General features: G+C 41.6%; 1 protein-coding gene across 1 annotated transcript in view; it reads left to right on the top strand.

Moving 5' to 3' along the window:
- MAP1LC3B (microtubule-associated protein 1 light chain 3 beta) overlaps nt 1-12618 on the top strand; it is a 25259-nt gene that overhangs the window by 718 nt on the left and 11923 nt on the right. Inside the window, exons 2-3 of the mRNA XM_005862690.2 lie at nt 129-254; nt 499-612. Coding sequence (XP_005862752.2) covers nt 129-254; nt 499-612 — 240 coding nt within the window. The remainder of the gene's footprint in view (nt 1-128; nt 255-498; nt 613-12618) is intronic.

Below are 12618 nucleotides of genomic sequence, written 5' to 3'. Positions count from 1 at the left end.
CCCCGGGGGCTCTGGCCTCGGCTCGCCTGAGGTCTGCGGGCCTCCTGTCCCCCTCGCGGAGCTTGCACGGGAAAAGAATGTCACCCACAAACGCGCCACGGCCGCCCCTTCCCGACTAAAGACGTGAGTGTGGGCAGCAAAAGGGCGAGCTGCCGCGTGTGAGGACCGAACCCACCCCCTGCAGACCATAGGGCTGACGCGCAACCCACTGCGCCGGCTCGCGGAGGCCGCTCTTCACCCAGGAGCGCCTTCAGGTTTGTCTGCCGCGCCCAGAATGACCCTAAGGATCCCCAGGAGGACATTCCACCCACCCCCCCATGACCCAAGGATCCCCTCCCCAGGATGGTCCAGAGAACCCCCAAATAACCTCCGTCCATGAATCCCTCCAGGACCCCCTCTGAGGGTCCCACGGACCCCCACCAGAACCGCTAGGACCTCCCCTGAGGGGAGCCCCAAGGACTGCCCCCCAGGATTCCCCAAGGACACCTTCCTCCCCAGAACCCCCTCCCCCCGCAAAGAAAGCTCCAAATGGCCCCCAAGACTGCTGCTCACAGAAGGCGAGATTAAGTGGCAGGTGGAAGCATTGCCAACTGTTAAAGCTCTACGAACTAGGTAAGCCAAATAGAACCCTAAATTGTGCCTGTCAGCTCTTTTATCGAAAAACTAACATTCACTCATTTCTGCCCTTATTACAGTGAAGGGGGGAAATCATGCTAGGTGATAAATCCTATGTCATCTGTCAGTGATCTTGTTACCTTGTTTACTATGCTCCAGGGCACGTGTGTTCTAGAGACTCTGTACAGCTACCTCTTGAGAGTGGCTTCACCTTAAATAACTCATAGCAAGAAACTGTTATTAATTGTCATCAGAGAGGAGAGCCAGAGGTACGTACGATGCTATAGTAGCAGCTCTACAACTCCTTTCTGATCAAGACTTACTTACTTCAATGCCCTGAAGTGCTGGAGGAGTTGCCCAGAATCTAAATGGAAGCTAAGAATCCACTGGCAAACCCAGTGTTTCTGGTTTGGTGTGGGGTCTTGCTTATCTAATAGAAAAGACTAATCCTGCCAGTTTCCCTGGGCCCAACCTCCACAAAGTCCTGGCTCTCCACCACCACCTCCATAAGGAAATCTCTAAGCAGAAAAGAGGGCAGTCTACCATAGTCCACAGAATCCCATAAATGGGGAAGTGCATCTTTTGACCAAAAAAAAAAATAGCAGTGCCTTAGTTCAAATGTTTACCATCTTAGGTCTACACAATTGAAAAACAACACCTTGGTCAGAAATAGCACAGATAAGCCGCAATGTCCTTCCATCAGCAGCACAGGATGTCCCATTCCCCACAACGGTGACCTTAGTTTTGATGCCACGAGTTGTGATAGAGGAAAGAGCTTTGCACAGAGACCTGTGTCCTCTCCCCTCACCCCACAGGCCAGACCCAATGGTTTTGGGGTGGGCTTGGGACTCCACTCCTGAGCCCTGTCTTAAGAATGCCACTGATGCCTGGCCGGCCAGTGTGGCTCAGTGGTTGAGTGTCAACCTATGAACCAGGAGGTCATGGTTCAGTTCCCAGTCAGAGCATATGTCCGGGTTTCGGGCTCAATCCCCAGTAGGGGGCATGTAGGAGGCAGGCGATTGATGACTCTCTCTCATCATTGATGTTTCTTTCTCTCTCCCTCTCCCTTCTAAATCAATAAAAAATATATACATTGTCATATGTATATATATGACAATGTATATATATATATGAAAAATAACATCAAATTGACCTACCTGCATATAGAAGGTTTTCCCAACCATCCTCTGTAGTTGCCAGAACTGGCTTCCTTCAAACAGTAACATAAGTAAAAGCAGACTCATCTTATCACTCACCTATTTAAAAGTACTTAGTGGGCCTATTGACTCCTTATTATATCACACAAAATAGCTCACTATCTGGTCCTATCCTCCCAGCCTGGCCTCCTCATTCCCCACACACATCTTTCAGTCAGTGCCACCAGATTCCTTAGCCAAAACTCACCATGTCTTGTCACATCTCTGTCACTTTGCTCAAGCTGTCTCCTTTGCCAGGAAGTCCCATCTCCCCAGTCTGTGCCTCTAAATCCAACCCCCTTCCTTCTTGTCCTCTAATGGTACCCCCTTCTAGGAAGGATGGTCCCTTTATTACAAGCACCATCATATTGTTTTATTGTAAACACTTGCTTCCTTTGGCTTTACTAGATGTAACCCTCGCAACATGACAGATGTACTAACCCTTCATGCAGTCAATGAATGTTTTACTGAATAAATGTTTGTTGAATAAAAAAAAAGAACAAACAAATAAACTGGCTAAAAGATTAAACAGGGAGGAATGTGAACCAAACAGACATAGAAAAGACTGTTGGGCTATCATCATCATCATCACCATCCAAGCTAGGAAATATCTCAGCAATGTACCAAATAATATAATAAAAATTTACAGAATGCCTGACTAGCCTATGTGCTATATCCTGTGTGGATCCATAGGTTCTAAAGCATGATCCTTGCCACTGTTACATCTCAGTCAGTTTTAAAGAAATATATCGATTCCCTACTAGGCCCTATTAATAAAATATATTTTTCTTCTAGGGGAGCTTAGAGTATATTAAAATGTACAAATTAATTTGTTCAAATTTTCATCTTTAATAGAATGGCTAAACTATTCTGTGTTCATAATTTGAATTATGCAACTAAAAGATACACCTATATATCCTTTACAGCAGGAAGGCTGTGTACAATAACTCACAAAGATGTTGAAGGATTGAACTGGTGCAGACCATCAGAACAGAAAGAAAAAGACAGCTGTGAGAGCTTGGGTAATCCATGTTGGTGTAGAGGAGCCAGAAGGGAAAGACTTTGAATATAGCGGAGAACTTTCACATGTTGAATGCTGAAAGCATTATGTGTCTTTGAACAATTTTATAATCCCTCATACAGAACTTGTATCCTTTACAAAGAACACTAAGGAGGCTCATACTAAAATGAGGAAAAACTAGATAGAAGAGATCATTTGTTTTAATATTACAACAATGAACTCTTTGTTAGTGAGAACTGGTAACATCTAAGGAAATAAGTAGAATACAGGACAGGGCATTTTTTAATTGTTTGCCTGGAAAGTCACTGAAAGTAGTAAGCCATGTTAACTTGATGCATGCTGTTAGATGTGAAAAATGTCATCTTATCCATTGCCCAGCAGAAACAGTCAGGGTGAAGGGAAAACATTAATAGGCTAAACAAGAAGTTCATGGTTTAAAACGAGAGTCTGAACAGTTACATCCCTTAACAGCCGCATATACTGTCTGGGCAAACGCAGGAAAAACAATCCATTGAAATGTATTTAGAATTAAACAAGCAAACAACAACAACAGCAAACCCCTTGGAATGTTACCCAGTTCCATCAGTTGTTATTCACTCATTTAAGAAATAATGTTGGGTTATCTGAATGATTTGCCATGGCTTTCCTGTATGCACTAGTTTGTTGATTTCTAAAGTTGAACCCCAGAGGCAGAGCTTCACAGGGAGGAAGCATTCTAGTACAGGGCCTCTTTCGCAAAACCTCCCAGGACCCGGTGAGGACACTCCCACAGATTGCATCTATTGGGTGTCACTGCAAAATCTGCCTGACTGAATTCTTTCTGAGAATAGCTCATGCGCTCCTCTTGAGCAATACTTGTTTGTTTACTTGTTCTAAAGAGCAAGGAGATGACACAGGACAGATTGGACAACTGGCCAATAGTGTCCCAGAGGACTTCCAGGGTGGAATATGTCTTCCAATCAGAAAGAGGAGAGGCGGGACAGGCCTGAGGAGTTGAACTACTTCTCAGTGTGACTTGCCCTCCATATTGAGTGTGGCAAAAATAACCCTAATGAGTTCTAGAGCAGGTTAATGTTTCGCGCCCCATTTGACAGATTCTTAGAAATAGCTAGCATGATTTACAGCTGCGTTACTCAATAATGCTGTGATGTCATATTCAATTCTTATCGGTTAAATTATTTCCCCCATGATTATGGTCATTTAATGTTATGGAAAAAGGAATAGGGTAAGAGTTATTTAAAACTGACACTGCTTGGCTTTCTACAATGATTATTTGATAGTTTAAAAGCACCAGGAGATTCCTGGAGAAAACACTAAATAAAATGTGCTTTTGCTTTCCCCTTTTTTATGGGTTGTTTCAAGGAACTGTAATATTTGTTATTCAACTAAAAATAAATCATACTATGTTTATATTAGCTACCTTAAAATAATTCATGAACAATATCAATTTACCACTCTGAATATTTTTCACTACATCAAACTTCTATTAAACTGCAATCGGAGGCACATGAAATTTTTCACATACACTCAAGCACACTTGTTTTCAAAAGTTACATGAAGTTACTTTTTAAAAAAATTTTAGAGAGGGAAAGAAACATTTATTTGTTGGTCCACAAATTTATGCATTCATTTGTTGCATCTTTTTTAATTTAATTGAAATTTTCTATCACCATTTATCCCCTCCATGCCCTCCACCATACCCCCAACCCCAAAGTGATTGCTTCTTGTATGTGCCCTGATGGGAGATTGAACCTGCAACCTTGGCATATCGGGATGATGCTCTAACCAACTGAGTTAACCTGGCCAGGGCCTAATTTTAAATGATAATTGGCCATTAGCATTTCTCCTGGGAATTGCTTATTTACTCTGCATATTTCTGTTGTGTTTTTGTCCTTTCCTTATGGATTGTAGGGATTCTTTTATAATCTGCATATTAATCCTTTGTCTTTTATAAATATTAACTTGTTTTCTCTTACTTTGTTCTCAGCTTTCAACTTTTTAAAATATTAGCCTTGTGACAGACACTTATTTTTTTTTAAAAAATATTTTTATTGATTTCAGAGGGGAAGGGAGAAGGAGAGATAGAAACATCAATAATGAGAGAATCATTGATCCGCTGCCTCCTGCGTATCCCTACTGGGGATCAAGCCTGCAACCTGGCATATGCTCTTGATCAGAACCAAGCCCGAGACACTTCAGTCTTCAGGTTAACGCTCTGTCCACTGAGCCAAACCAGCTAGGGCCTAAAGTAATACATTTTAAGTCTCATTAATTATTTATTCAAACATGCTAGTCTAAAATGGAAATTATGCTTATGAGAAACCTTTACACACCAACTGAAGTGGATGATTTCCTGAGAAATATGTAGGGATATGTGGTTTTATTTTATTTTAATTATTATTTTTAATTTTGGGGGTTTTTTTCTATTTTATTTTTTAATATATGTTTGTTAATTTCAGATAGGAAGGGAGAGGGAAAGAAACATCATTGATGGGAGAATCATCTATTGGCTGCATCCTGAACGCTCCCTCCTGGGGATTGAGCCCATAACCCCGGGCATGTGTCCTGACTGGAATCCAACCATGACCTCCTAGTTCATAAATTGATAGTCAACCACTGAGCCACACCGGCCAGGCAGAATATATGATTTTGGATTCAAGTGGGAGCTCAAGCTTAGGGATAGGACTATAACAACTACTGTAAATATGGACTTCAGTACTTGAAAATCTCAAAGAGTAATCCAGTCCCAACACTAGCATAGCCCTTGAGGCTAATCCCTTGAGGCTATTACAATGAACCAAGGCCTCCCAGTAATTTGGTAATGCTTTATGGATGCCTAAGGGACTAGGAAAATATGAAACTCTCCTTCCCTTCCCCCCACTCCCATATGCCAGATAATTTATTTCTCCCTCTTGCATTTGGAACAGTTATCCAGCAAGAGAATGAGAGGTCCATTTCTTACAAAGTAGCACTAAGCCAAGAAAGCACTCACCAGTCAATACTAAGTACCATAAAAATCCCTTTGTACTTCAAAACTGATCATTTTGTGTTTGGCAGAAGGTAGGTACATAATAAGCACTTACTGGATTTTTTTTTTCAATCTTCACGGAATAAAAACAAGATAGTACACTGGAAGCTTAAATCTTTGGAATTTTGGAAACCAGATAAAATGTCTAAGTGTTCTTTATTAACTGTATATTATCAGATTTTAAAGGTAAAGAACTGTGACAGAAAGAGGAAAAAAGAAAACGTGAGACAGCAAGTGACACATGCACAAATCCACTGTTCTTTTGTAACAGAATAAAGAGCTACAACTAACATCATTGTTTTGGTGGTGGGGAATAATTGCATGGGAACTCTAACATACTTGCTTCTCTATAAAGAAAAAAATTCCAACTGTATTAAAACCACTTTAAGAAATATATCTTATACATTTGTATAGTAATGCATATTAGCACACTCCAATTACTTTATCGAACAGGCATGTAAAAAAGGCTTTTACAAACTTAAAAGGGCCAAAATCCTGGAAATAGGATAATCTTTCAAAGTATTAGATATTAAAGAGCAAAAACAGCCAAAGAATCGATTGCTGTTCATATAGATGTGTTGTAGGCAGCAGGAATGGCACCAGGTATCTGACCCATGGGGTTAGACCAAAAAACTAGGTTCAGTATCCTCAGTGCTTGGGTTCTGGCTAGGAAAGAATTCAGAGCAAGATGCAAAACTGTAAGAGAACATTTATTGAGGAAATTACAGAGTTAGAAAAAGTAATTCCTAGAAGAAATGGGCTTAAGAAACAAGTTATAGAGGCAAAGGAAGGGCTCTTGGAGCTTGGGAGTGAGGAAGCTAATGATAATGTGCCTGGGTGGAGAGAGAGGGGAAAGGCATGGGAGGGAGAGGGCACTGGTTCCTCCATCCTAAGGATTTTATTTATTTTTAAAAATCTTTATTGTTGAAAGTATTGCAGATGTCTCCCTTTTATCCCCCACTGCCCCCATTCACCCAGTTCCAGCCCCACCCCAGGCCTTCACCATCCTATTGTCTGTGTCCATAGGCAATGCATGTAAGATCTTTGGTTAATCTTTCTGCCCCCTCCAACCCTCTTCCCTCTGAGATTTGTCATTGTTCCATGTTTCCATGCCTCTGGTTCTATTTTATTAATCAGTTTATTTTGTTCATTAGATTCCTTATTCATTTATTTTTATTTTTAGATTCAATTATTGATATGTATTTGTTGCCATTTTATATTCATATTTTTTCTTCTCCTCCTCCTCCTTCTCCTCCTCTTCCTTCTTTCTCGTCTTAAAGAATGCCCTTCAACATTTCATGTAATACTGGTTTGGTGGTGATGAACTCCTTTAGCTTTTTCTTGTCTGTGAAGCTCTTTATCTGACCTTCAATTCTAAATGATACCTTTGCTGGGTAATCTTGGTTGTAGGACCTTGCTATTCATCAATATTTCTTGAATATTTCTTGCCACTCCCTTCTGGTCTGCAGTGTTCGTTGAGAAATCAGTTGACAGTTGTATGGTCACTCCCTTGTAGGTAACTAACTGCTTTTCTCTTGCTGCTTTTAAGATTCTCTCTTGTCTTTAGCCCTTGGTATTTTTAAAAATATATATATTTGACTTACTTTTTACAGAGAGGAGGGGAGAGGGATAGAGAGTTAGAAACATTGATGAGAGAGAAACATGGATCAGCTGCCTCCTGCACACCCCCCACTGGGGATGTGCCTGCAACCCAGGTACATGCCCTTGACCGGAATCGAACCTGGGACCCTTCAGTCCGCAGGCTGATGCTCTATCCAGTGAGCCAAACCCGTTAGGGCTAGCCCTTGGTATTTTTAATTATGATGTGTCTTGGTGTGGGCCTCTTTTAGTTCCTCTTGTTTAGAACTCTCTGCATTTCCTGGACCTGTAAGTCTATTTCTTTCACGAGGTAGGGGAAGTTCCTGTCATTATTTTTTTCAAATTGGTTTTCAATATCTTGCTTTCTCTCTTCTCTTTCTGGCACCCCCATAATGCAAATATTGGTACGCTTGAAGTTGTCCCAGAGGCTCCTTACACTATCTTCATATTTTTTGGATTCTTTTTTCTTTTTGTTCTTCTGATTGGGTGTTTTTTGCTTCCTCATATTCCAAATCATTGATTTGATTCTCAGAATTCTCTACTGTTGAGAATTTAGGGGAGGTCCCAGGGAAAGATCTCAATAGAATACTCAGCAGTTTTCCAAGTGTGTCCTTTCAGGGTTGTAGTCTCCAATGATTGATTGGCTGGCACCAGGGCAGGGCATCATTACTCAATGCAGCTGGTCCTGACATCAGCTGTGGCTGGTTTTATTGCTTATCTGGACTTCGAGCTGAAACACAATTGAGGCCTAGATGTTATCTCTAGGGAGGAAAGGTCAGGGGGTCCAAACGGCATGACCAATGATATGCTAGGGGATGAAAAGTCACCCTATAATTGATTGTCCATTGCTAGGCACTGGGGGCTTTCCATTCTGGTGACCTTCTGTACCTGGCCCATCGTCCTTGCTCTACTCAGGTCTAACTGCCTACTACGACATCCCCCCCCCCAGGATCTTGTTTCAGAAATCTCTCAGAGAAAAGGGGTGCAGGGTCTCTTCTGTAGCTGCTGAAAGGGGGTGACATTTTTCTTCAGAGCCAAGAGAACCTTGCTTTCTGTCAGAGAGACAATGAGGCCTGGGCATGGAAGGAGGTGGCAATGGTGTCTAGAGGTAGTATTCCCTGAATATGAGTAGGGTTTGTAACTTGGTGGGGACAAACTGTGTTTTAAATCTAAGTATTATTGGGGCAAAGCTAGAACAACAAGAATTATGACAAATAGTCCAGTGGAAGGAAAAACATTTTAGTACTCAATGATTCCAAGTCAAAGGATGGGATAAAATGAAGCATTAGTTTGGAGAGTTGTAGGTAAATATTTTAGAAAACAAAATAAATTTAAGATTCAGTTCAATTCATAGGTGAAAAGTAAAATTTTGAAGACAATTAACTGAATTAGTCTAATATTGACTGTGTATTAGAGTCTATTGAAACAAAAATTTTTCCTCCTAAAACCACCCTCACTGTCATTAAAGTGCCATATTAAGACCAATTCATTTACTGCATTAAGTTTAGTTTCAATTTGGCCCAGCCAGTGTGGCTCAGTGGTTGAGCCTTGATCCATGAACCAGGAGGTCACAGTTTGATTCCCAGTCAGGGCACATGCCTGGGTTTCAGGCTCGATCCCTAGTGTGGGGCATGTAAGAGGCAGCTGATCAATGATTCTCTCTTATTGTTGATTTTTGTGTCTCTAACTCTCCCTTCCTCTCTGAAATCAATAAGAAATATTTTTTTAAAAGTTTAGTTTCAATTTGGCATGATTGTTTACATAAACACAATAAGAATAGCAACTGACTATATAGGCTCTTTTAAAATCTGCTTTGCTGGAATCTCATGATTGAGCTTTAATGAGCCCCTCAGGCCAAAGAAGTTGAGCCACCTAGTTGCCACCAGGTTTTCCTGCATTACCTGTATACTTGGGTAAATTCCTCAAGTTCTTGAGGTCCCCAATGATGTCTTGAGGTACCTTTCTTACCATCTCTCAGGAAAGCAATCTTCATTCCTTACCTGGAAAGACTGCCTTGAACTATGTGACCAAGCGAGGTACCAGGCTTTTCTCCAAGGGGCTCTTATTGGCTTCAAAGTCATTTTCCTTCCTTAAGGCTTTCTGCTAACATCGAGTCCAGGCATGTCTCTCTCAGACATGGCATTCCAGTCAAAGTCTTGGTTGATAAGATTATAATTGGAAACTGGTCTTATTGAATTCATACTAAGAAATGTATTGCCATGATTCACTCATTAAGAATTGCCAAATTCTGGAGGGATAAGGTAGGGAGAAAAAGATATAATTTACTAAATTTTTTAAAATTTTATTATATACTAGAGGCCTGGTGCACGAAATTCGTGCACTTGGAGGGGGGTGTCCCTCAGCCCAGCCTGCACCCTCTCCAATCTGGGATCCCTCAGGGGATGCCCAACTGCCAGTTTAGTAAACTGGCAGTTGAACATCCCTCTCACAATCTGGGACTGCTGGCTCCCAACTGCTCACCTGCCTGCCAGCCTGATCACCTCCTAACCACTCCCCTGCCAGCCTGGTCGCCCCCAACTGCCCTCCGCTGCTGGCCATCTTGTGGTGGCCATCTTATGACTACATGGGGCAGCCATCTTGTGACAACATGGGTGTGGCCATCTTGTGTGAGAGTGTGATGGTCAATTTGCATATTACCTCTTTATTATATAGGATTATTATATAGGATTTTTATTGATTTCAGAGTGGAAGGGAGAGGGAGAGATAGAAACATCAATGATGAGAGAGAATCATTGATCGGCTGCTTTCTACATGCCCCCTACTGGGGATTGAGTCCAAAATCCGGGCATATGCCCTTGACAGGGATGGAACCCTGGACCTTTCAGTCTACAGGCCAAAGCTCTATCCACTGAGCCAAACCAGCAAGGTCCCAAATTGTTTTTAAAATGTCTCCTTATATTCGGAAGACGAGTACAATCCTTGTATTTATAACAAAGTGAAAAAGAACCAAATTCTAACTCAGTATTAGCTTACTTTTGACCTTTACATTTATTTACTTAATAAAATTTATTATTCAGGAGAGCACATACTGGGCCTTCATTTTGTGGAGTTTTAGAGACTGAGCATTAGAGGAGTATCTTAGTAGAATTCATCAGCTTTATGCTGACATACCAAAATGAGATTTACTCTCTTCATTTGTCCTTGGGTGTGGTCGGCAAATGGCACAATTGGATTTCTGCTGTCTCCGTGAGTAGGGTGATCTAAGCTATGTACCCTCTAGTGCAGTGGTTCTCAACCTTCTGGCCCTTTAAATACAGTTCCTCATGTTGTGACCCAACCATAAAATTATTTTCATTGCTACTTCATAACTGTAATGTTGCTACTGTTATGAATCGTAATGTAAATATCTGATATGCAGGATGGTCTTAGGTGACCCCTGTGAAAGGGTCGTTCGACCGCCAAAGGGGTCGAGACCCACAGGTTGAGAACCGCTGCTCTAGTGCAAACCATTTACTCTTCCTAGGATTTACTAGATGGCTGCAGACTGCTTGGCATCTAGATTTTCTAGATCAGCGGTTCTCAACCTGTGGGTCGCAACCCCTTTGGGGGCCGAACGACCCTTTCACAGGGGTCGCCTAAGACCATCGGAAAACGCATATATAATTACATATTGTTTTTGTGATTAATCACTATGCTTTAATTATGTTCAATTTGTAACAATGAAAATACATCCTGCATATCAGATATTTACATGACGATTCATAACAGTAGCAAAATTACAGTTATGAAGTAGCAACGAAAATAATTTTATGGTTGGGGGTCACCACAACATGAGGAACTGTATTAAAGGGTCGCAGCATTAGGAAGGTTGAGAACCACTGTTCTAGATGGTTGCAAACTGCTGTTTCCCTGTTCCACTTGTCCAGGCTTACTGGCCTCTGTCATCTATATAACTTCTTTTAACATTTCTCTTTATAAACCTATAACTTTCACAAACCTTTCTACAGCTCTCAGAAACCTTTTAACCTATTCAGAAACAACCAACTTTAGAAAATTCACTTTCTTTTTCCTTCAAAATATATTTCCATAGCTATACCTTCTGTTATCAAACCATACAATTTATTTCCAATTTAATTTGAACTTTATACTCTTAGAAACCTCAATTTCCAATAATAACAAAAACAGCAAACAACCAGCATTCCTTAGATGGCATTTTTTTTTTAAAAATATATTTTATTGATTTTTTACAGAGAGGAGGGGAGAGGGATAGAGAGTTAGAAACATCGATGAGAGAGAAACATCGATCAGCTGCCTCCTGCACACTCCCTACTGGGGATGTGCCCGCAACCAAGGTACATGCCCTTGACCAGAATCGAGCCTGGGACCCTTCAGTCCGCAGGCCGACGCTCTATCCATTGAGCCAAACCAGCCAGGGCCCTTACACGGACTTTTATGAACACATTTTAAACACTCTCACTTTTTTTTTTTTATTGTGTAGAAAGGGGTTTGATTTTCCCTTACTTTTCTACAGCCTTTTCACTGCCACAGCACTCTCTTTCAAGAAACACACCTTCAACAAAGCACAAGACATTACACCAACAGCTCCACATCTATTTTCTAGCTTTTTTTTTTTTGTATTAAAAGGCCCAAAGGTGGTAAACTTAAGACTTGTCCAGCAATCAGTGGGTTAACAGCTGAAATTAATCTGCTAACATAGCTAAGGGTTTTTCCTTTCAATAAGGGTTACCCTCCAATAACCTGCATTTTAAAAGCTGGCCTAGATAAGAGTTAGATTCCCAAGTTAGCTTCTAGTAAACAAATACTGAAATAACCCGGTTGCAATTCTTTCCCTAGTTCGGACAACATGTGACAGAAGTCACTAGTGGAGATTCTTACAATGAAAACAACCCCCCCCCCCCCAATGTGCTTTATCTGGTAAGCCAAAGAACATAAAAACCAGCAGTTCCTAGAACAGTGATACGGAGAGCTAGAAGCACAAAAATACTATATGATCAGGCGGAGTCCTTAAGAGCCACCAGCACGGAGCGCTGGAAACGCTAGTACGCGAACTCAGAGCAACTAGCCACGCGGGACAGGGGCCCCGACAGTGGCACCCACGCGTCTCTGGGGGGAAGGGGGCGCGCGGCTCGCTCCCGCCCCACACAGGGAGGCATGCGCACTGGGTGCCGTCAACTAAG

This window comes from Myotis brandtii, unplaced genomic scaffold (genome assembly GCF_000412655.1).
Source record: "Myotis brandtii unplaced genomic scaffold, ASM41265v1 scaffold165, whole genome shotgun sequence".
Classification (NCBI taxonomy): Eukaryota; Metazoa; Chordata; class Mammalia; order Chiroptera; family Vespertilionidae; genus Myotis; species Myotis brandtii.
This window is presented reverse-complemented; position numbering and strand designations above follow the sequence as displayed.